Source organism: Amblyomma mixtum, chromosome 7 (assembly GCF_055824585.1).
Source record: "Amblyomma mixtum isolate Tamu chromosome 7, ASM5582458v1, whole genome shotgun sequence".
Classification (NCBI taxonomy): Eukaryota; Metazoa; Arthropoda; class Arachnida; order Ixodida; family Ixodidae; genus Amblyomma; species Amblyomma mixtum.
The window spans coordinates 54,281,118-54,306,412 of NC_143018.1; the positions used below are offsets into that span (position 1 = coordinate 54,281,118).

At 49.2% G+C, this 25,295-nt stretch overlaps 2 protein-coding genes and 1 long non-coding RNA gene across 4 annotated transcripts in view; 2 read left to right on the forward strand and 1 right to left on the reverse strand.

The window, feature by feature from the left end:
• LOC149336097 (uncharacterized) overlaps nt 1-25,295 on the reverse strand; it is a 49,403-nt gene that overhangs the window by 18,527 nt on the left and 5,581 nt on the right. The gene's annotated exons all lie outside the window — the stretch shown is intronic.
• LOC149336098 (uncharacterized) lies at nt 1,741-17,024 on the forward strand. Its single transcript, XM_089553604.1, has 2 exons — nt 1,741-2,608; nt 16,954-17,024. The coding sequence occupies exons 1-2, from the start codon at nt 1,741-1,743 to the stop codon at nt 17,022-17,024; spliced, it is 939 nt and encodes a 312-aa protein (XP_089409730.1).
• Nucleotides 10,255-24,582, forward strand: LOC149336099 (zinc finger protein ehn-3-like). Of its 2 annotated transcripts, none has more exons than XR_016284146.1 (2): nt 10,255-10,571; nt 15,917-17,208. XR_016284146.1 is itself a non-coding variant. In XM_089552580.1 (2 exons), exon 2 carries the CDS (start codon nt 20,145-20,147, stop codon nt 20,580-20,582), a length of 438 nt encoding a protein of 145 aa, XP_089408706.1. In that variant the 5' UTR covers nt 10,255-10,571; nt 20,128-20,144; the 3' UTR covers nt 20,583-24,582. The 2 variants fall into 2 exon arrangements, 1 of the variants encoding a protein (XP_089408706.1); XM_089552580.1 differs by lacking the exon at nt 15,917-17,208 and adding an exon at nt 20,128-24,582.

The following is a 25,295-nucleotide window of genomic DNA, read 5'->3' on the forward strand; positions in this document are numbered from 1 at the left end:
AAAAACCTACGATTTATTCCGGCTCAAACCTGTGGCGCCACCGATAAATTGGATATCTATCTAAAAAGTTAGTGTGTCGCTTCCCTGTCGGAAAGATTAGGCTTTCAGTTCTCTGGATTTGGCGCTACAACAGAGATGTGGAGGCAGTTTATATGTTTTAGTGGGCTCCTTCACGCATAAGTTTTGGGAACCGATGTCTGGATGACTAGCGTGTCAGCGCTCGTCACGTGTGCATACTTAAGACAAAACTGGCATAATCTCTGTCGGCTTTCTTCTGCCGTGTTTGTGGTAATTTACACCATTACCTTATGTGCAGCCAAGATCACTACGGGGAAAGACGGTCCTGCTCTCTTCCCTCAGGACAACAGGGATGCCAACGGTCATCTGCAAAACAGTTTTCTCTATTTATAAATGCTTGGCTCTGAACGATGCTCAGAAAAAAAAACAGACAATTGCGGCAGCCTGGACCAGAGCGACATGCGGGGAGCAGTTTATCGCGGAGTCCTCGAGTGCACAAATGCGCAAGAGAGATAGCAAACGTTACAGCGTGTATACGCTAAGTGCATATAAAATGTTTTTCTAAATGCAGCATTTTTGTTTTGTTTTTTCATTTATGCATTTATTTTTCGTCTGTGAATCTTTCGTGCTTTTGTATTTCTGCCGCAACTCCTCTCTGTAATGCTTTTATGCCATTGAGTGTAAATAAGATTAAAATAATTGAAATTCTTTTACCTCGGTGCAAGTGGACAGTGCGGGGATACACATGAATCCCCTGCCCCATTGTAACGGCCGCGCGTAATTATCACGCGATGCTATGCGCGCGCCGTTCGGGAGGTTTTGCGAGGGAGGGCACTCTCGCCACCCCCGCTTCCTTTCGCTCCCCGCCGCGACGCCGCCACGGAGACTTTCCCTCTTTCCTCTCTTACAACGGAGAGACCTCCTCTCCACAGCCCGGGAGGAGACGCGTTTCTCCCGAGGCTCGCTTGTCTTCTGGCGGGAGCCGTGCACACGCACGGATCAGAGATCTGCTACGGAGACCGCTGCCCTTATCGCCCGGCCACCGTGTGTGACTTGACCGCCGCGGGCCGTGAGCGAGGAACCACGCGAGGTGAGCGGAACCTTCTTCCCCCACATTTTTGCGTGTGTTCTTTCCTTTGTGTTATTCACCCCCGTACGCGAGCGGAACCCTCTCCCTCGTTACGGCGGTTGTATTATTGCTGCTGCACTGTATCGCTCGGGAGCAATAAACGCTCCTCCGAGTAGCATACTCGTGTTTGTCCCCTCTGGCCCGAACCCGCCGTGGTTGCGACTTACCGCACCGCGGGTTGGGGGTCATAGCTCTGACTGCTAGGGCTGGCACGCTGGTGCTAGAGAGCGACAACTGCTTCTAGCCCTTTGAGCGTTACTACAAGAATAACCCCCATATTCTTGGCGCCCAACGTGGGGCCAGAGGTGTGACAAACCGAGTGTCTGTGTGAGCGACTGCCGACACACAGACTAGCCATGGCGGCGAGCGGGATTGACATCCAGTCCCTGCTGTGGTTGTCCAATACGGCTTCTCAGCAGCAACATCCTGGCACGGCAGTAACAACTACTGCAGGTGTATTTCCAGAGGCTGACGCTAGCCCCTGCGATCTTATATCGTTTGAGCCGAGCGGTGATTCACACGACACACCGGCTCAGACGAGCGGCGACGCTAGGCACTTCTCGCCAAGCGCTATGCCGCCAGGTAGGGAGAGCATGGCGCGACATGTGCAATCTTGCTCTTCCCACGCGGCCCCTCAGCCAGAACTACCTGGCCAGGCCAACACCCAAGAGGCTGTGTTGCGCAACGCCTTGCGCCTCATAGAGAGCCTCACGGGTATCGTGCAGAACAACCTTCAAACACCCGCTCCAGCGGCGAGTCCGAGGCTAAGGGTGGACCTTCCCAGCTACGGCGGCTACCATGATTTTGTCAGTGCCAACGAGTACCTTGAGCGCATGCTGACCTACCAGCAGGCGACAGGGCTTTCCGATGGCGAGATTCTGGCGCGTGTCGTGCCAATCTCACTGACTGATCAGGCTGCCCGCTGGTTCCGCCTTACTGGTCATCGGTCTCGCACGATGGAGGAGTTCCGAACGAGGTTTCGCGAGGAGTTCTTGCCCGCAGATTACGAGCGTCGTCTGCGGCGCGAGTTGGAGCTGCGTACTCAGCATCCGGACGAGTCCTTGCTTGACTACGTGAGGGCGATGGACGAACTCTATCGTTTTGCAGACCCCCCAGCTTCGAACGGCGAGAAGGTAGAGCGTGTCACGCGACAAGCTCACCCTACCTTCGCAGCCTACCTACGAGGCGTACCGTTCAGGGACTTGGACGAACTCGCCTCGGCAACCAAGCGCATACAGGCGGACATACTCGCCTCCCGCGCGTATCGGCCACCCCCGCCAGCGTCGCAGGCACTTGAGCCGCGATGCGCCTGGAACGGGGACACTTTTCGAAACCGTTCCCGGGGAGCCGAAATGGTTGCATTCAGTGACGGGCAATTGAGGGACGGTTGGGAACTGTCAGACCGAGCTCTCGACCCGTACTCGTATGCTATGCGGTCAGCACACGCTGCGCGTAGCCAAGGTATGCAGAATCGGGACCGACATGCCGACCCGAGGACGCTAGACCAAAGGGCAACTGCGACGGTAGGCCCGGCAGGGAGGAACGGTCAGCCGGCGCGAGGCGACAACTGCCCCGCCCGGCAACGGCCGAATACCCTCTGCTACCGGTGCAACCACCGAGGGCACTACGCCCGGGAGTGCAGACGCCCCGTGAACCGAGAGCACGCGCTTTCGGGAAACGAACGCAGCCGCCGGTAAGCAACGCTTCGCAGCCGGCGGCGTCAACAGCGGTGCTCAGTGAGTCACACGAACTCCTAGCCCCGCTGGCTTGTCGTTTGGAACCACCCAGCGACACGCCAGTACCGCTTATTGAGCTTACAGTGGCACAACGTAAGTTCATGGCATTGCTAGACACAGGAGCGAGCGCATCCCTGTTTGGCGACGAGGTATGTGAGCATCTCCGTCGGAACGGACTCCGACTGCGAGCGAGCAACCTCACGTTCCGATTAGCCAGCGGCACTGCACACGCGAGCGGTGCCGCGCGGCTTGTGGTGCGGTGGGAGAAACGAGTGAGGCGCAAGCGCTTCGCTCACCTCCCCGGCCTATCGGTTCCAATTATTCTTGGTAGAGACTTCCTCGCCAAGACGGGCATTGTTATTGACGTCTGCAACGGAGGATATAGGGAGCGAGCATGTGGCACCCTGAAACCTTTCGTTCAACCCCAAAAAGCGTCGAAAGCACATTCGCTTTCCGATGCTTCGCGCGCAGACGTACGCAACGATCGCCCGAAAAAGAGGCTCGAAACGCCTTCGGCCCGGCTGAACTACCAGCCTGTCGACCGCGTCGAGAGGAAAAGCGCGGAAGGGAACCTCTCCCCTCCCGCGCGACCCCCTGTCCCCCCTGCGGTTGCACTCTGTGCCGCGGCGGCATGCAGACCTCCCCACCCGCTGCTGGACAACTCAGACAGCTTGTCGGGGGAGGAAAAAGCGCGTTTGTCTCTGTTCCTAAACGAGTACGACGCCGTATACTCACGGAGCGGCCTGGCTGCACTACGCTGGTTAGGCACAAAATTGAGACAGGCGACGCTGTTCCATGGAAGTGCAATCCTCGGCCAGTCAGCTAGGCTAAGAGGAAAGCGCTCGATAACGCACTGGACGAGCGTCTCGATACAGGCGTTGTGGAACGTTCAAACAGCCCCTGGGGGTTTCCAGTGGTGCTGGTGCCCAAAAAGGATGGAACAACCCGCCTTTGTGTGGACTATCGACGCCTGAACGAGGTGACACGGAAGGACGCATACCCACTTCCGAGCATTCCCTCGATAGTGCCCAATGTTGGGGGAGCGAAGTACTTCACTACGCTCGATGCTAGCAGAGGATACTTTCAGGTGGAGATGACCCCCAGTGATCGAGAGAAAACTGCCTTCACTTGTCACAGGGGACTTTTCCAGTTTACCCGAATGCCGTTTGGCCTGGTCGGAGCGCCCGCGACGTACCAGCGTCTGATGGACCGTGTCCTAGGCGATGCAAGGTGGCACCACGCTCTTGCTTACCTGAATGACATTGTCGTGTATTCGGAAACCTTTGATGAGCACTTACGCCATCTCAGGGATGTACTGGAAAGGCTGAGGTCTGCGGGAATCACTCTGAACCCGACCAAGACCCAGATAGCGGCGACCAGAATAACACTGTTGGGGTTTACGCTAGACAAAGGACGCCTTCTGCCGTGCGAAGACCATAGGTCGGCACACTCACTCATGAGTGCACTCATATCGCCTCACTCACACTCACACTCAGGTATGTGAGTGAGTGTTTGTGAGTGGTCGTGAGTGCGAGTGGACGTGAGTGTGAGTGCGAGTGAGTGGATATGAGTGTGGGTTGTCATGAGTGTGAGTGTGAGTGAATGGTCGTGAGTGCGAGTGGACGTGAGTGTGAGTGCGAGTGAGTGGATGTGAGTGGGGGTGGTCATGAGTGTGAGTGTGAGTGGACGTGAGTGCGAATGCGATTGAGTGGATGTGAGCGTGAGTAGAGGTGAGTCAGTATAGCTGATGAGTGGATGTGAGTTGGCGTGAGTGACAATGAGTGGTTGTGAGTGGATATGAGTGGCAATGAGTGGTTGTGAGCGGATATGAGTGGCAATGAGTGGTCGTGAGTGGCAATGAGTGGATGTGAGTGGTGGGTGGACGCGACAGCGAAGTCGGTCGCCTATGCTTCGCGACGCTGATACCCGCTTAGCTATTTTCATGTTGTTGACAGCTGCGGGAAGCAAATATTCACTACTGAAGGCGCTCGAGGCAGCATAAGGCATCATACCGGTGTCTTTGGATAACCGAAGGAAAGGATTCCGCTGACACGGGAACGGCAATCTTTCGTTGCTTTTGTAGTTCACCGTTGGCATGGGCGCAGGTCCTTCGCGCATGCAGTGAGCCGCTACGAGTTTTGTGAGACCCTTTATCGAATTTCGCATTGCCAGTTCTGAAAATATAGATATGTCTCTTGCCACGCTCGCCGCATGGCTCGATCTCGTATACATATGAGTTACAATGCTTACTGCTGAAACAACGACTGTCCGCTCCTCGGCAATAGCTACCGTAAGTTGGGACCTCGTGTGCTGCAGTGGACTTAGGTTTTCTTTTCTTTGCCCAGGTGTGCGCATTGCAGAGCTCTCCACTGGCCGTAATTTGATCATAGGCTCTGACCCACGCGCTAACCCGACCTCTTTGGCCCAGCTCTTGAACTGCACAAACCCGGCTCAAGCCCGGAAACAACGCGAAAACCAAGTGCTCTTTTCGGTAACGCCAGAGGATTCTTGTTTCTATCATGTACTTGAAAGAGCCCAGCGTCGGAAATCAAGCATGTGGTTTTTATAATTTATTTTTTGTATGCAAAGCATCAGCCATGGCAATGCCTTTGACGCCCAAAACGACAATATTTTATGTTTTAATTTGCGCCAAAAATTATTGTTTCGTGCTGATGATGACAGTGAAGTTCGCTGTCCTGTGCTTTGTTTGCCGCATCCGGGTTCGCGATAAAGGAATGTCCATTGAGTTGTTTTTTTTTTCTGCCCTCCGCACAACTGCAGGGAAGGAATGAGTCAAACTGGCTGCCCAGCTGTATAAGGGGAGCCGGATAGCGACGGATTCCCAGAATAAGGGAAAGGTCAAACACCCTCCGGGAACGTATACGCCAGGTCGCATCCCACTGTGCACGTTCTTGCGGAAAGGCGGATCCTCATCGTGTGGCTTTTGTCCCATGTCTATGGCAGCACGCGTTGACAGCTTAAGGCGCGGTCAACAGGACATTGCCACGCTAGCTATAGGCATGAAGACAATTTGTAAGTGACGGTATTGAACAGATGTGCCTTGAGGTGACTTTCCCCGAACCTGAGTTTACCGGAGGTTGAAACAATCTGCACCGTGGGAAATCGAGAATGTTTGCGAAGCTCGCGGGAGGAAGGGAGAAACCTCCAAAATCTTGATGGTGGAAAATGTACATATTTGTGCAGTGTTTGTGAAGGTGAGTTATCTTCTTTCCAAAATCACTGATTGGCTTTGTTGTCCTTTTACAGTTGTTGATTTGTGACATTTTCTTTTCCCCAATGACTTATTGCGTTGATCTTTGTGGAATTACCTGACTGGTTACTGTCTCCACCGAGGGCAAGGTCATAGGGTTTAAAAACAGGTGTTTGGGAGGGACCTAGGGCTGGTTTCGTCACGTAAAGCTACTAGGCAGGCAAATGCAAACAAGTTTTCTCCTTGCTTGTATCTTTCTTTGTTTTATTAATTGGTAATAAAAAGTTAACCTCTCTAGAAGTATCCTCCGGCAACGCGATCGAGCAATATCGAATCTGCAACACGTCAAGCACCCTTCAATAATCATCATCAACGTAATTTGCCTCCACAAAATTGAGAGGGAAACTCAACTGTGATGAAACGTTGCAGAGATTTTCGGCAGTGGATATGAGGTGGCAACCAAATTGCCGGACTTTTTTTAATTGGTTGGACGTACAGTTCGAACTTAATTTTTATGTACTCCGGAAAGGGATATAAAATAGAATGTCTCTGAGTATTGTCACCGTTTCACTCGAGAAAAAACTACAAAAGAAAAGCATTACACGCGACTGAAAGTTAATAAGAATGAAGCTAGGGCGACAGTTTTCGTTTCGCTTAAAAGTATCGTGCGAGCGAGTGCTGCTAAGGCACTGAAGAAAAAAACATACGACGCCAGAGCCAAAAATATGATCAGAAAAGAACAGAAAATTGAGGAAGGAGGGAGGAAGGGGGGCCAGGAGCTTTTCATAAACAGGTCGAAGGGTGTCGACATATTCGACATTGGACTGTGGTCGCAGAACAGGAAAGAGTTGAAAATTAAGCTCCACCACGCTCTTCGCGGAGTAAAAAAAAAAATGTTTTTTCTTTGGTCATGAATAGGCACCCATCAGCATCATGTAAGCAGAACTACGCCGTTGGCAATATGAGCGGGTGGGGAATGCCCTGGCAAGTCAACAGCCAATGTTACAGATTAAAAAAAAAACTACACCTCTATAATATCCTGTATATTTAGCAATTCCATCACATGGAAATAAATGTTTTATAATCATTCCTCATATTTGCTCTCCGTTTTGGCGGCAGTGGCCTAGGTGAGAGGTGGCTGAGGTGGGGGGCGGGGAGGGGGGGGGGGAACTGCGCTGAAACTTGGCTCATTCTCATGAAGAACCCTGCGTACTCCTATGTACACCGTTCAAAAACTTGTCTAAGCATCTTAGGTGCTGACGCTATACAGGCACTCATCGTCTCAGCAGCAAGCGCAGGAGCACAGGTGCGTAGCATTCGGTGCATGGAATATGCGTGATGAGTGACCACTTTCTTCGAGCATCGAAACTGTGCAAATTGGCCAAATAGCCCGACAAGGCCTGGGCAGCTCACCACCACATCTTTGCGACTCAGGCTGATGTTAGGGGAGCGACGAGGGCAGTCGCCGCGACAGTAAATCTCTCATTCCCTCCGTTGTCAGCAAACAAGGGAACAGTACACTGAACGTGAATGAGAGTGAGCGGACATGAGTATGAGTGTGAGTGAGTGGTTGTTAGTGCGAGTGGTTATGAGTGTGAGTAAATGTTTGTGATTGTGAGTAGACATATGAGTGCGAGTGAGTGGTTGTGAGTGTGAGTTGTCATGAGTGCGAGTGAGGGTTTGCGAGTGGTCATGAGTGTGAGTGAGTTGTTGTGAGTGCAAGCGGTCATGAGTGCGAGTGTGAGTGAGTGGTTGTGAGTGTGAGTGGACATGAGTGCGAGTGGTTGTGAGTGCGAGTGGTCATGAGTGTGAGTGAGGGGTCGTGAGTGCGAGTGATGATGAGTATGAGTGCGAGTGAGTGGTTGTGAGTGCGAGTGATGATGAGTGTGAGTGCGAGTGAGTGGTTGTGAGTGTGAGTGGACATGAGTGCGAGTGTGAGTGAGTGGTTGTGAGTGTGAATGGACATGAGTGTGAGTGTGTGTGAGTAGTAGTGAGTGCGAGTGGTCATGCGTGTGAGTGTGAGTGAGCCACCTCTCATGGTGCCGAGGTATGGCGAAGACAAGCTGCGGGCTATTTTTCAGTTCCCGTCGCCGGCAGACATAGGCGGACTAAGACGCTTTCTGGGGCTGGTGAACTTTTATCGACAGTTTATCCCAGATTGCGCAGCTCTGCAAGCCCCCTTAACAACACTGTTAAGGAAAGGTGTGAAGTGGCATTGGGGACCCGAGCAAGAGGCGGCATTACGCCATCTCACTTGCGCGCTCGCGGAAACCACAGAGCTAAGGCTGCCTGACCTGAACAGGGAATTTGTGATCCACACGGACGCTTGTGACCTGGGCTTAGGAGCAGTCCTGCTTCAAGAGCACGGAGGTAGCCTGAGACCGGTGGCGTTCGCCAGCCGCTCATTAACTCCCGCAGAGAGAAACTATTCCGTGACAGAAAAAGAATGTCTCGCGATTATCTTCGCTCTGCGGAAGTTCGACTACTATGTCGATGGAGTCGCTTTCGTGATTGAGACTGATCACATGGCACTCACTTGGCTAAGACGCCTAGGCGAGCCGTCCGGACGCCTAGCGCGATGGGCGCTACTCCTCCAGCGTTACGACTTTACCGTGCGCTACAGGAGGGGCAAGAACAACGTGGTGGCGGACGCACTTTCGCGCGCGCCCGTTGACGGCTTGGGAAGTAACAACACTACCCACTCCGCCGCGCCCGACAGCCAGAGCAGCGCGACTGCCGCGAAGCTCGCACAACGCCCCGAGGGAAGGGACACCCCGCCTTCCCAGGGCGAAAGCTTGAACCACTTGGAAGGCATCCGTTCCGTGGTGAGCGTTTTCAGCAGAAGGGAGCTGTTGGAGGCACAGCGGGAGGATCCATTTTGTCGAAAAGTGTTCGACGGGCTCAGGGAGCCGGGCGGCGCGGCCGCGGCGCACATGGAGGCAACTGGTATTGTTGTCCGTGCGGGGCGCTCGAACACAGCTGGTAATGCTGTGAGCGCGATGGATTCCTATCTGCTCGACTCCGATGGCATCCTGCTGAGATATATCCCCTCCGAGAAGGATACACACGAGTCCTTCAAGGTGGTGATTCCACGCACGTTGAGAGGGGCACTTTTACGCTACTTTCACGACACGTGCATCTCTGGGCATGCGAGTGGCCCTAAGACTTACCTCAAGTTGTGCCGCCTCGCTACCTGGCCTGGCATGAAGCGGGATGCGATACGCTACGCCCGCTCGTGCGACGTGTGCCAAAGGGTCAAGCCACGTGGTGGACGCCCACCTGGGCTCATGCAGCCGATCAATAGCCAGGGTCCTTGGCAAATTGCGGCTTGTGCCCAGGTGGCGTGGTACGTTGTGGCGTAGCCCCCACACCACACGCACTCTTTGGCGTATCTGTTCGGCCACATTTTATGATACATGGCTCTGCTTGGGTAGGTGTCTGTTTGTAGTCGTCTGAGCGTGGTGGCCTGCTCTCTTTTGAGGATATCCGCCGGAGCCGAGTACTTCTTGCGCGCTCCCAACAACGCCTTCATTGCCTCCCCGCAAGATTCTGGCTTGCTGAAGGTTTCCACCGGCAAAAATAAACCCGCCCTCCGGTTCGTGAACCCTCGGACAACGGTGTCTGCCATGAAATTTCCCTCAACCCCAGTGTCAGGGACCCAAATGATGGTGTGTTGAATGTTTGTGTTGTTTGATCCATGTCTGTGTTGTTTTTGTTCGAAGAGGATCCTCGCGGCTTTTCGGCCGATCCTTCTCTGTATGCCCTCGCTGCAGCCTGAGAATCTGTCGCTATCCAGTAACTCAGTCCCTGCCGATTGGCTTCAGTCAGGGCTAGAGCTATGGCGATCTCTTCCGCTGCTTGTGTTTTCCTTGTGCGCACTGATGCACCAGTAATTATGAGTCAACGATTCAAAGGGGGTTGGTTTTTGCCGCTTGGAGTTCAGCCGATGCGGAAATTTAATGGTCTCGGAGGCCACACAACGTTGCTTACGAGTTGGAAAGTTTGTCAAGAGATGGCGCCCACTACCGCCAACTTTTGAGAGAGAGAGGTGAAAGAAAGTGGTCATTGTGCATTGTGGCAGGCGGTTTTAGCTCACGCGGCAGGCATATCATGAACATAAAGCTTCTCGTGAAATGAGAGAAAGGATGAAGTGGGGGAGAGACAAACGCTGGCCCGCTGGTGCCGCTGGCGTGTGAAGTCGCATTGTTGTGGTTTTTGTACGGACGTGTGTTGTGTTTGCTACTTCTGTCAGAGCGGCGCGGTTTGAATACTTATACCATATAATAATGCGTTCGGCGCATGCACTGACAGCCACTGTACCTGCCTGCACAACAGCCACAACTTCATGACGGTATGAACGACGCTTGCAGCTCTCGGGAGTTGTGACCACGGTGCCAGAGCTGTGGTTGTGACTGTCGGCTACGGTTGCTGCGCGGTTTGCTCGAACCGTCAGTGAAGGCGTTATTAAAGGCCTTCGGTAAGTTGCGAACTCTTCTGTCGTGAGTCAAGTGTCAGCGAACGCATATGCAGTAAATGTGCCTGCGTTCGGTAGCATTTTGGGATGAGGCCGTTCTCGTCTTCTCGATGCGTTTTCAACGAAAAGTGTGACTAGCTCGAGCACCTACGAAGCTGATCGAGCTCTTCGATGGATGACTTCGGGGGTGATATTCGTTCATTCATGATAGAAAAAGCAGCGCTGAAGGAACGGGGACGACAGCGAAGAAACTTAGACCGCGGGTCAAGCGCTTCGGTGCATAATGTTGCAGTAGTAGTGTAGCCCACTGACGCGATAGTGTACCGGGAAGCGCAGGTTTGATACGCCACGCGGGCTGCCTCGCGCGGCAGTGCCGCTGCTCGCATAACAACTCGTATTCGTCGGATTAATTAATCAGCTGAAGGGAATTCCGTCGACGGCTGTTGCGGTTTTGGTGCCCATCGAACCTTCCATGTGGGTCTTCGTTCGAGAAAATTGAGCAGCCCAATCTATCAGGGTCTTATTTACTAAAAGCTTTGAGCGGTTCAGTCCATGACAGTTTGAAGCTCAAGAAGCCAATAGGGGGGTTTCACTGAAGCTGCGCTACCAGGCGGCGCTAGCGTCGTGAAGGCTAGCGCACCATTTTTGAGGTCGTTGTTGATCGCACGTCCGTAATGCCCGCGTGCATTCTGAAGTTCGCCGTGGGGAAAAGGCACTGTCCAAAGCGATCAGCAAGGTTACTGCACGGTGCTAAATGTGTCCGCGTGAATCGTCGCTCGTGGAGCTGTCTGTGCTGCGGAAGTTTAGTGCTTAGCGCCGCGTTGTCCGCAGCATAAACACACTGAGGTGTGGGGCGCTCAACAGACTGGTCAGGGAAAGGAAAGCAGACACCACAAGCGCTTGTGGGGTGTTTTGTGGTCCTCGTCTGTAGCGCTACCAACATTCCTGCACGTACTACAACCAGTTCACTCAATTTTTCGTTCACGCAACATGACGAAGCGGCACATGAAATAACAGCCCAGTTACAAAATGCGCCCGACTGCAGCAACGCATTTTGTAGCTGCAGTAGGCTAGCTGGACAAGCTTTACCGACGCTGGTCGAGCACGATAACAATAAAGCACTTGTGCTGCAGTATTTCAGCAGCTGTAAAACGGTCGAAAAAGAGCTGTCACTTGCTAACAGCACGAATGGTAGACTGAACGAGAACGCTTTGCCGTTCCGATCAGTGCTGTGTGTACTGTGCTACTAATGCACACGACGTGGGATCTAGCTTCGGTGAAGCAGTACTGACACTTTAACAAAGTGTAAAGTGGGGCTCGTTGGTGCATAGTCTTTCGGCAAAAAACTGCGCTTGCACGAAACGATGGCGGGTGGGAACGGCGCTTCCCCACCAGCGTCGTCCATCCCCGTGTGTCCCGTGTAGAGCAGTTTTTCGCCGCAGCACTAATGCGCAGCGATTCCGCTGGACCAAGCTGTAGCCCGTCGCTTACGAGTAGATCAGAATGGCAATATTTAAGCTAGCTACGTGAGCAGTCTCGCTGCAGGTCACTCACCTTTCCAACAACGACGCGTCGGCCGTCGGCAAGCACTCTCACGCACGGCTCTTGAACCCAGCCGCTCGTGAGGAAATTGTGGGCTTCCATAGATTTGTACGATTTTAATTCATCTCTCGTCACAAAACTTGTTCCGTGCACAAGATAGTCCTTTATGTCCGTGAATTCTACACGCGGTAGCAGTCCCACGTCCTGCACCACGTCGGAGTCTCCGTAGTCGCACGGATCGACGTTTCCGCACAGCCGAGCCTTTTCAAGGTATCGGTTCTTCTCTGCTCCGCGCAGATCACGGGCGTAAACACTGAGTCGCATTGTTGCACACACGTTATTTACGGCGAGACGTGCAAAACAGTAGCAGCATCGCGGGTCACAGTCACAAACTATTGCGGTGTCTGTAACAACACGGCAGCAACGACCACGGTCATGGCGGACGGCCCGCTAGCCACTAGCGCTCCTAGCGGATGACGTCACATGAAACCCCCCTATACTCTTGCACCTTATGCCACTGTACCATCATCATCATTAGCCTGATTACGTCCAGCCACTGTACTGTCATCATCATTAGCCTGATTACGCCCACTGTGGTGCAAAGGCCTCTCCCATGTCTCTCCGTTTATTTAACCCTGTCCTTTGCCAATTGTGGCCACCCTCTCCCCGCAAACTTCTTAATCTCATCAGCCCACCTAACTTTCTGCCGTCCCCTGCTACGTTTGCCTTCTCTTGGAATCCACTCCTAAGGACCAGCGATTATCTTGCCTTTGCATTACATGCCCTGCCCAAGCCCATTTCTTCCTCTTGATTTCGACCAGGATGTCATTAACCTGCCGCCCACGCCGCCCGCTTTCGATCTTGTTACATTACACCTATCATTTTTCTTTCTGTAGCTCGCTGCGTTGTCCTTAACTTAAGCTGAACCGTCTTTGTTAGCCTCCACATTTCTGCCCCATTGGTGAGTACTGGTAAGGTACAGCTGTTGTATACTTTTCTCTTGAGGCATATCGGTAAACTGTACCATGTCACTGTGTAAACCTGTGTCCCACGGTCGTGTCGTTAACTTAAGCGAGAGCCTAAAGTCAAGCAGTTGTACTGTAGTGCTGCCAACGGATTTGGAAAATGCAGTGCACCCTGAAGGGAAAATCTGCTGCTGGCGCAGCACGCTCAAAGTTCGTATTCATAGCATTACACATATGAAAGCCAGTTTCATGGGGCTGTAGGCAGGCACTGTGCATATAAGCTTTTATTTAGTCTGTGGGCTACGCCCTGCAACTTTCGAGCAGATCCCAGCAGTTCATTCCACTGGTGGCACATCAGTCTGTGCATCTGCGAAGTTTGTAGCAACAAACATGCCAGATTATAAAGCATTGAGGAAATGAATTTCACTACTGGTATAGTTCAATAGTTCTACTAATGTAACAAGCAAAGCCTTATATTTGCAAATATCATGCTGAATGCAAAAGTGTAGGTTTTGGCTTCTTATGCCCATTAAGGGTGCTGTATGTTATAACTCCACTCCTGTGCAGTGTTCTCCCTGCGGGGACAAAAGAGCACAATTTTCATAGTAAGGCCAGGTTGATTTGTTGTATGTGTAAGTGTTCTTGAATGACCTATAGTCTCTACAAACGCTGGTGCTGATATTAGGAGGGTTTCTGTGGTTTCTCGACTGTGCTTCAATAGTCTTTTTATGGCGGCTTTTGCATATTTAGGTGAAGTCCGTGACTCTGAAGGAAAAAAACTGCAATATCGAAAGACTTGGATTGCCCGATTATAACTGTGCAACTGCTACATGTAATTGTTAAAAGAAATGAACACTTTGCATGGTTATTATTGCCACTTTCTAGAAGCACTGAGCTTGGCTACAATTTAATGTCATTGTAGCAGTCAGTCAGATGCTTCCCACATTAGGGCATTTTTGAAGTGAGTGCTGACTGCTCTTACGTTGTAAATGGCTTGGGCACAGGACGTCCTCATGAGGTCGGAAGGGTTTCTACCACAACTCTTGCTTGTTGCAAAAGGACCAACAGGATCACAGTGTGTTTTTGTAGTGTTTTTTGAAAGTGTTGCAACAGATCTGAAGACTCAAGGTTGCCAGCTGTTCCATGCCACTACACGTGACTGTCTTTCGCCTTTTTCAGTTCGTCGTAGTGCAAAAGTTTGATGCCAATGTGTGCACATTATAATGAACATGTGTCTGTGATGGCCATGCTTGGCCTTTCATCGGCTTGCTTGTTTGTTGATTTATTATAGGTCTCAAGTACCCCTTAAAGGGACACTGAGGAGAAATTGAAGTTGGCTTGTATCGACAGAATACCAGCTCCTGATTACAAAAACGCCACTGATACTGTCAACAAAGCTCTTGTTCACTAGAAAAGAGCAAGAACCAAAATACAGGTATCGCCGCCACAGGCCAAACTTGCAAGTACAAGCATGGTGACGTCATAGGACAAAACAGTGTTGCTAGAACCAATGGCTCTAGCAACGCTAGGACCCGAGAAGCCACAAATCACTGAGGCGCAGCCAATGCATGCGCAAATCTCCTTGACGTCGCCACATGGCGCCACGTGCCCGGCAGCTACGCGCGTCTGAAGCATCAAGACCAATCAGCGCCTGCTCGCCGGCGGCAGGTGGGCTCCCGATATTTCGCTAGCGGTAACAAGGTACACGGTATGCTAAAGGTGTCTATTTGCGAGAACTTCGCTGACGACTTCGAGAACAAGATCCATCGTAATGCTGGCAAAACGTCAGTGCAAACGTAAGCGAATCGACTGTAGCGACGGCCGCAATAGCCGATAGATGCCTTCAACGTGCGGCCGGCGGTAGCTTTCTTTTCGGCTGCTGCTGGGCCGCTATGCTGGCCGCCAGAAATCACAGAGTCTGCATTACGTCATGTGCACGTCATGTTTCTCGTCACTTAGTCCTGTGTCGTCATAGGAGAATCCCAAGTTTGAATCAGAGCGGCGGGAAAAACTTTTTCAACTTCGAATCCAAATTTCTTGGAAATAAATGCATCTTTCGCTGCCGGCCAAGTGGCAACACAGCCATGAAATGCCGAACTGTCGGATTTTGCTATAAAAAAATTATTAATAGTGCTCTCCTCACTGTCCCTTTAATGAGAGGTGCTGCATGAGTGGTATACCAGAACACATCATTAGCTTAGGATTTTCTCTTTGGTGTTCATGAAACAGAAACTGCTGTTCGAGTTGACTGTGGTTTATAGTATCCTATTTCACACATTTTATCCTCAGGAGCAAAACATTACACAGGGCAGGAAGAAAGAAGTGATAGGGTTTAGGCAAACAAGTACTGTCAGATCTCCAACTGAGCACACATTTTATATTTTTAGGTGAACAAAGCCGAAAGCTGGGCAAGTTGGATAACAGTCATGATTTAACAGTAGCGCACAAGGAACACGAGGGACGGAAAGGAAATGACGCAGACAAGCGCTGGTTAACTTAAAGGTGAACTTAAAGATTACTGTCCAGTAATTGGCCAAGAATGCTGATCGGAGCTCTAAACCTGCACTAGTGCTTGTTTGTACTGTTGAACTCTCAGTTTCTACTCAGCAGGCAACTGGCTTTCGTCCACTGCTGGGGTCCAGTTTTGTCACTCAGCGCTTATGCCTAATGTACTGAGGGGCTACTTCAGGCCCAACAGTCACTTTGCACTATCTCCCGGGGACATGCAGATAGGGTTGATTAGGGTGTTGGCAATTGCCCCAAGAACATATCATATCATCATTTCATGCGTAAGCGTTAGATGACGATGCTAAGATGGGCTACTTTTTTTTTTTTTTTCAGGAGTGAAGTCAACCATAGCATGTGTGGTAATGATGTAAAAGAGGTGCAAGAAGAAAGCCTGTGGACCCAGACACCTCCTATATTCATGTGTATCGCGTAGTTGAGGTGCCCTGGTACTTGGCCGCATTTTTTTCCCTGAATAATTGATAGATTTTCTTGTGCACATGTATACAGTCCTAATGCCATGTACTTGAACAGAACTCTCCCGGGGACATGCAGATAGGGTTGATTAGGGTGTTGGCAATTGCCCCAAGAACATATCATATCATCATTTCATGCGTAAGCGTTAGATGACGATGCTAAGATGGGCTACTTTTTTTTTTTTTTTCAGGAGTGAAGTCAACCATAGCATGTGTGGTAATGATGTAAAAGAGGTGCAAGAAGAAAGCCTGTGGACCCAGACACCTCCTATATTCATGTGTATCGCGTAGTTGAGGTGCCCTGGTACTTGGCCGCATTTTTTTCCCTGAATAATTGATAGATTTTCTTGTGCACATGTATACAGTCCTAATGCCATGTACTTGAACAGAACTGAGCAAGGAAGGCTTGAGGGGTTTTGTTTCTTGTATATATATGTGTATATATATATATATCTGTAGTCCCCTCCCCCGCCCTGTTCGGCTGCTACAGTACTTTGCTTTCCCCAACCAAGAGAGAGTTCTGGTGCCTTCTCCAGAGTAATAGTCCCGATGTTGACCCTTTCATGGTTTTCGAACCTGGCAAGAATGTTCAACTGGCTTTGATCTCATGGGCTATTAGCCCATTCTCCATCCCTTTATGTCCTCTCCTGCCCTTCCCTCTATCTACTAAGGTACGGTTGCCCAGAACTACATTTGGGGCATGGTACAGGGTGAGGGGAAGTCAGGATTAATAACCGGTACTCGGTGTTATGACTGGGTGCACGATCCAAGTTCTGGCGACTACTTGTCCTCATCACTCCATCCTTGTCAGCCACCGTGGTGGGTCAGTTGATGGCCGTAAAGCTGCTTTAGGTTCATTTTGTCAGTGCGCCTAATCCTGTCTTGTTTGCTTTGCAGAACCAGTTGACCGGGATCTCGGCTGCTTAATGTTGGAGGATCATGTGTTCCTGTTTCCCAAAACGCTGTGAAAGCTGTGTAAACGTGTTTCTCTACTGCTCATTTATATTAGTTTGTGTTGCAGAGTGAGTGTTTATGACGCCTGTGTACTTTTTTCCAGAATTTTGTGGTATCGGCTCGTACTGCTTTAGAATATTCGTTGCTCGGTGCCCTTCTGTCTCCGCAAATAAAACACCTCGCTCAGAATGTCTTTTTTTTTTGTGTGTGTGCAAGTGTGTTTCTCTCCATGAGCAACGTTGTACATGCACAGAAAAGCCTTCTGCCCAATTTTATGTGCTGTAGAATGTGCTGCAATATTGAATGTCTCTAAACTAGTTGAATAGAGTGGCGTCCATTGCCCACTAAAATTGCATGAAACTGAAAAGATGCAGCTAAACTGACTGCTTTGAAGAGCAAAAAAATAGTTGCTGTTAGTAAGCAGCATTGTGACTGTTATAAATGAAGCTTTAGTTGCATCTTTAAGCAAAAATTCAGTGTTGGACATAGCTGGTGTTATGGGAACATGACAAAAGAAAGTTTTAGTAGTGGAGCTGCCTTCTTGTGCTAAGCGTCATTGTTTTGATGAAGTTCATTTAAAAGTGGAGCCCTGAATAAGTAATGTATTTGTTTGCCTTTTCGGGAGTATACATAATGATGCCTATTGCGGTTGTCTATGCAGCAGTACTAAATGTGCTCCTTTATTTTAAAAGTCCATCTGTTTCAAGTGTGTTTTATGTCTTGCAAAAGTTATAATTAAGCATTGGCCTTTCCCAGCATAGTTAGTAAATAATATCTATTTGTGACAACCAGTTTCATGGAAATTATGCTTTTGGATTTTACTTCATTCCTCGCAGCAAGCCCAAATTTCAGTGTGTGTGTGTGTGTTCTTCCATGTTGCTGGCTTAGGCTAGCCTGAAAATGTTTGCACAGTGTAATAACTCGTAGCTTTCTGCAGTATTGTGGGCTGTGATGAAAGCAAGGCTTTCGTATCTTATTACACAGCATGCTTTCTGGAGCGTCGTAGACGCATTACGACAACTTTCGGATATCTGGTTAATCCAACACAAGCAGCCAAGTGTTCTCTGCTCTTGAAAAGGTTCTTTCAAGATGTCTGCCTGTTCAGTGTGAAAATGTTGTGTCAGTAATTGAACGTTTTATAATTTAGTTCTTGGTTCCATGTATTTGACTGTTGATATTCATGACATTCGTGCTGACATGTGAAGCTGTGAATTTTGCACTTTTGTGCCGAAATTGCCACTTTTCTATGCTTGCACATGTGTCACTCATATATCTAAGTTCTGGCAGACATATGTGTGTTCCCTCTTTACTGACTCGGTTAAGTTGTGCGTGTTATACCGAGTTTGTAGGAAAGAATTGTTTAGGCTGTAGGAAAAAAATGTACAAATTTAAGCATGTAGTTGAAGTACTGATAACTGTAGAACATTAATCGGCTCCGTCCATTTTCCCATGCTGGACTGGATTGATTGCACATATCATAGATGACCACAGTGGTGGCCTGGTGGTTTAATCATCTGCCTTACATGAGAGAGGTGCTGGGTTCGATACCCAGTTCTGCCGGGTACTCGCTGGTGGTACAGTGGGTGCAACGTTTCCATTTGCCTGGTTGTCGGCTTATATGGGGCGAAATGTTCGGGAGGTGGGTGTATAACCCCATCTTGTGTAGAGCGAAACAACCTGCACCATGGTGCTCTTTGGCCAAATAAGCCCTTAGGTCATAAAAATTCATCATCATCAACATATCCTAGATGTTTACTTCTCTTTGTTGCATGTGTATGGGGCTGTAAATAGGAAGCAAGTGTGGAAGAGTTACATACATTGCTCCATTTACGTCTTCTTTATTTTTTTTTTTAAATGACCTTCTATAATTGGGGGGGGGGGGGGAGGGGGGGTAGCCGAATTGCTTGCAGGGTTTAAGGCAGCTTCAGCTGAGCTGCGGGTAGTATGTGTCTTGTGCCTGTACTGGTTCCTGCGTGGAGTTCCGAGTGCTCAAAAAGAAAAAAAAGAAAAATGGTTCTTTCTGGTGCAGATCGGTTCCGCTAGGAAAATTCAAATTGCACGCTGTTCTCCCGGCTCACTCACGCTGGCGGTTGCTTTCTGTGACAAGCTTTAGACAGCGTGAGAGCAAACTTCCACGAATACCCAGAGAGCACGTCACACTGCAACCAAAAAACTACAGAACCACTGGCGGTTCGTTTTGCAGCTAGTCAGCCGCTGTATGCGAGTATGGCAGGCAGAATGGGGTGCCGTTTCATCGCTTTTCATCTCCGTTTGTCTCCATGTGCTGGCCTTGTGACTGCATCATTACACGTTTGTTGCTTTGAGCTACGGGTGTGTTGCACAGGATAGCAGCTTTTGAAGTCGACGTTTTTCTTTTCATCAGCGAGGGCTGCGGGTTGGGGGGTCGACTTATATTCAGAGTTGACTTGCATGCGGCAAAATATGGTTGTTTATCAGTCAGAGATACCGAGCAGGAAATGAACACCGGTATCTGCAGTGGGCACAGGTCCGTGCAGAATTTTGTGTATGCTTGGAACTGAGCACACAGGCTGCTGTATGCTCTTTGTGAGGCTTTCGCACCGAGTGAATGTCGTCATAAAATTATCGGGTTTATTTTGTACCTCAGTGGTTTTCATAGAAGCGCATTAATTATAAATTTTTTAGTGCAGAGTGCAAAACTTGTGCTCTTCTAACCTTGAGGCTACAGACTTGGAGCACATTTTTCACAAATGTGGATGTGCTTGTGACAACTCCAAATGATTATGAAAATGTTGTGTTTCTTCATGGCATGTGCATAACAGTTTACGTTAAAAGTGTGCTGAAAATATTTTTGCACGAGGTTTCATTTGCATCTCAAGGGGGCATTGTAATTAATCTCAGTCATAGTAATAACACTATAGTAGTAATAATAATGCTGTGCTGCTATGTTTGCTCGTCTGGCAAACGTACTACAGACACATTTCAGTAAAGCAGCTCATATGATGCCTGAATTACTTAGTGATAAAAAAAAAGCCCTATTGTGAAGTTTTGCTATTTTATCTACTACTGACATTTCTGAGTGCTCACTGTGGTGCCTTCTCTCTATCTCTCTTTCTTTTGCTTCGTGTCTGAACGAAGATGACGACCACATCGACATGGAAGGCACGGACGTGGCAAGCCCTGCTGCGGTCAAAGCCAGGACAGAGGCCTTCATCACAATCAGTAGCTCCTTCCAGTGTGACCAGTGTGACTTTGCTAGCCGCAATGAGATCGTGCTCACGGAGCACAAGAAACTGCTCCACCGACCATCCGGTCCGCCGCCAGTTCGCTTCGAGTGCCAGTACTGCCGTGCCGCATTCACGCGCCATGACCGGTTGCTGTGCCACCTGCAGAAGCACATCGGCAGTGGCTCCTTCGACTGCTACCTCTGCCCCGGGACGTTCGCGAGCGAGCAGAACCTGGTGCGGCACGTGAAGACCATGCACAGCAGCACGGAGTCCTTCCGCTGCTACTTATGCCAGAGCAAGTTTTCGCGCAAGGACAACCTGCTTGTGCATGTCCGGAAGCACCTGAGTGACGCTTCCAGGTGCTGACGCGGTTCCCAGGTCTTTGGCTGCCGGCACCCTCAAGAAAGGGTGCCGGCACCCTTTCTCTTGGGATCCACTCCGTTACCCTTAAGGACCAGCGGTTATCTTGCCTTCGCATTGGGCAGGGCATGTAATGCGAAGGCAAGATAACCGCTGGTCCTTAAGGGTAACGGAGTGGATTCCAAGAGAAAGCAAACGTAGCAGGGGACGGCAGAAAGTTAGGTGGGCGGATGAGATTAAGAAGTTTGCGGGGATACAGTGGCGGCAACTGGCAAAGGACAGGGTTAATTGGAGAGACATGGGAGAGGCCTTTGCCCTGCAGTGGGTGTAGTCAGGCTGATGATGATGATGATGATGACCCTCAATAAGGCAGATTGCGTTCTCTTTGCTTATCCACCGCAGTGGCTGAGTGGCTATGGTGTTTGGCTGCAGTTCTAAGGTCACAGATCAAATCCTGGCCTCTGCAGCTGTGTTTCGATGGAAGCTGTTCAATGCCCGTGCATATTAAAGAAACCTAGATGGCTAAAATGATAGCGAAGTCTTGCATTACAACATTACAGCATCCCTCATAGCCAGTAGGCAATGAGCTGTATCAGGGCATTAAACCCCACATAACAGGCTACCTGTACACAGTTTGTCACTTATGACTTTGATGAAGCGTGGCACGGCCTTGAGAATCTTTTGTAGTAGCTTGTTTGTATGCTTCTAGCTACGGTGAAGGGCTACTGACATCCCTCTCCTGAAAATTATTGTTGTTCTGATATCATTTCCTGGTATTTGTCACTCATCGTCCGAGGAACTGTTTCTGAAAAAGTTTCCTGTGAGGACAGGAATAGAATAGCAGAGTTAAATCTGTCACAGGCATGTTCCTCTGAGCTGTCCTTTTCACTTCACTAGCTAAGTTTTTATGCGAAGCATATTGCTAGAGCTACCACTCACGCCGTCGGCGTGGGACCCCTAGACATCACACCACGTGACACCGTGACGTCACACCACGTGACATCGGATGAGAGAGGCGGCCTCCACCTCGCGCCGTCGCCGTGGGACCCCTAGCCGTCACACCACGTGACACTGTGACGTCGTCGTGACGATACCATCGCACAGACGCCGGAATGTCCTCGAGCGGCATTCCCGCGCATTTCGAACGCGCGTTCACACTCGGTGTAGGTGAAACGCTCGCTCCACCGGGCAGGCAGACGCGGCTTCCGTGGCAATCCAGGCGCTCACCCAACGCGCGTCTCGGGGTTAGTCGGCGTTCCGCTGTAGCCATGCCGTTGGCTTCCCCCACGACGAAGGCTTCTAGTGGTTGTATTAAAATGACCAAGTATGCAACCAAGGAAAGCCATGTATTACCAAGCCTAGCCACCAATATGCTTCGCATCTGACTAGGCTTAACCTTAGCTAAGCCTCAGCCATAATTTTTGTTCTTCCCTCCCTAGGATGACGTGTGAGGTTACATGAGACATCTTATGCTATGCTTCTCATGCAGCGTGTGGTCAGCACCTGTTGCTTGGAAGTGACAGTTCAAATAGTTCACTGCGTGTGGTGCTACACAAAAGTAATTATCAAAAGCGAGTTGTACCAGTTATACACACTTGGTAACTGTGCAGAGGTGTGTGTGACAAAGTTGCAATCCCAAAGGAAAAATACGACAGATGCGTAGGCTTGCTTTCGCTGGAGTGTAGGCTACGGGCAATAGCTTCCTCATGTGTGCTCCTTTCGGGCATTTAAGAGCCAATCACTCGGGTTTGGAAGCTGTCACCTTGCTGTTATGGCTTCCACTTCAGTTTCATGAGATGGCATGTGGAAGTGAAGCTTGCTTCTTCCAGATTGAAAATGAAGTGTATAAGTAAGAGTGTCGCCACAGTGCGTAGACTTGAAGACACCAAGGACGCGCGTTGCTTGTCATTCGAGATGATTTACCCGTGAAATTCTCTGTGCCTACGAATGCACTTGCTTCATTTTTGGAAAAAAAAAGATGAGTTCGGTCATGTCAAAGGAAGTGCAAGCAGGAGGCTTTGGTTTGAATTTTTGAGATCTCTTATGGCACATTATTAAGGTGAAAGCCTTAATAATAACAAAGTGTGTCACATGCGTTTAACTCGGGAACTGAAAAATATAGAAGAAAACCAATGGTTGCATCAGATAGAGAAGGAAAAATTGAACCTAGAAGCCAAGTTTGATGACTGTAGATTAATTAGTTAATTAATTATAGGCAAAAAATTTTGGAATTCCGTCGAAATAGCGCGGATGTCGATATCGCCACGGGAACGGTGTGACGTCACATCCACCGGAAGTCATCACGGCATGGTGAAAATTGTCACAGAATGATTGGAAAAACATCGGATTTGTGTTAAATTAGATGGGAAAATGTATAAATAAGCATCATTAACTCTTAAGATCCCTGAAAGATGTATAATTTGGGTACTGATATAGCAACGGGAACGGTATGACGTCACATCCACCGGAAGGCGTCACGGCATAGGGTCCTCGGCTTTCGCCTCTCAACACTTTAGTTCCCAAAGTGTCCTCGCAATTTTTTTGCCGAGATGATTGTAGCTACCTGGGTCTATGTAGTGCTCTTGTTTATCTGAAATGTCCAAGACTGGTCAGGGATCCCCATAACAACTGCGAGGCAATTGATTTGCGTCAGGTAGCTGTTGATACGGGTGTTATCAGAGCGAGTTCTACTTTTGGGCGATATGCCAAGTGTTAACCATGCGTCGTGACAATCCCTGCATATATATGTCCGCCGTATTGTCTTAACCAAGTTCACTCAGATGCGGCTTCATTCCTTCATTCAATCAAATGGTAGAGGGCAAACAGTTTAGAAGTTTTTATTGTTGCTGCGACAGCATGCGCAGCATATTAACAGACCTTCAGCTTCAGTTTGTTCCACCTGTGCTCATTGACCCCTTCAAGCACAAGGGCCTCATAAAAGTCTCGGTATGGACAACTCTATCCGATTTCTGTTCCAGTAACAATCTTCCGCGGTTCTTTGTGACTCTATTGATGTTTGTTCTTCAGCAAAAGACGCATTCGTTGCCTATAAAATTTTATTTAAAAGTAAAAAAATTTTGCTGCTCGCCACTTGTTTCAAACTCATCGTGTCAGCTGAAACGGAATTCATGACCACCACGTGGAACTGAATGGGGAGGTAGCATATGGCCTCGGAGATCTGCGCATAAGAAACTGTGTGGTTGTCTTTGGAGTTTACCTCTGAAAACAGCCGGCAGTGGTGATACCTGTGTTTCATTTTTCTGACCCTTTCTAACTTATAAAAGCTCCCTTTCCAGTGAAAATGGCCTCTTTGTCATTATAATAAAGTAATGCTGTTCCCTTGCAATAGCCTTGCAAGGGAACAGCAGTTCACAATTGGTAGCGAGGTGCTAGAAGTAGTAAGAGAATATGTCTACTTAGGGCAGATAGTGACCGCAGATCCGGATCATGAGAGGGAAATAACTAGAAGAATAAGAATGGGGTGGAGCGCATATGGCAGGTTCTCTCAGATCATAAATGGTAGCTTACCAGTATCTCTCAAGAGAAAAGTATACAACAGCTGTATCCTACCGGTACTCACCTATGAGGCAGAAACGTGGAGGCTAACAAAGAGGGTTCAGCTTAAGTTAAGAACAACGCAGCGATCTATGGAAAGGAAAATGATAGGTGTAACGCTAAGAGATCGAAAGCGGGCGGAGTGGGTGAGGGAACAAACGCGGGTTAATGACATCCTAGTTGAAATCAAGAGGAAGAAGTGGGCTTGGGCAGGGCATGTAATGCGAAGGCAAGATAACCGCTGGTCCTTAAGGGTAACGGAGTGGATTCCAAGAGAAAGCAAACATAGCAGGGGACGGCAGAAAGTTAGGTGGGCGGATGAGATTAAGAAGTTTGCGGGGATACAGTGGCGGCAACTAGCAAAGGACAGGGTTAATTGGAGAGACATGGGAGAGGCCTTTGCCCTGCAGTGGGTGTAGTCAGGCTGATGATGATGATGAATGCACCAGAATAAAGAGAGAGATAAGTTTGATGTCAATGGACACCAAGAACAAACTGACGTTTGTTCTTGGTGTCCATTGACATCAAACTTATCTCTCCAAGAACAAACTGATGTTTGTTCTTGGTGTCTGTCGACATCAAGCTTATCTCTCTCTCTTGCGCACAAAAATAACGAATGCTCTGTGGCCCATTTCTTAAATACTCCTTGCTGTTTGATTACTTTTTCTTCATTCTCAAGAGTGCCCAATGTCACAGGCGAGCTAATTCTCTTAATTCAAACTTGCTGAGTGCAAGATTCCAACTTATTTCAACTTAATGGACTATAGACGCCTAATTTTATTGTGCATTTTCTTTAAACAATGCATCAGACATTAGAATACATGGATTGCCGAGTGGCGTTTGCCTACAGCCGCTAAATCCTAATTTTTTTCTCTCATGCTGTTTCAGTTTCATCCACCGAACGACGACTGTGACGTCAAGTTGATGTTTTTGTCACGTGATCCACTATAAAAACTGTTAATATAATCGCTGATGTGTAGTTTTAACTCACTGCGACATTTAATCCGGCCTCTTCCAAGACCTGGAATAACAAAAAATGATCTGTCAGCAATTATATGGCCGATTTTTTATGCCTTATGTGACTTAAACACTAAATACGTTTCGTCGTTCGACTAATGAAACTGAAACAGCGTCAATAAGAAATTCAACTATAAATTATTTAGC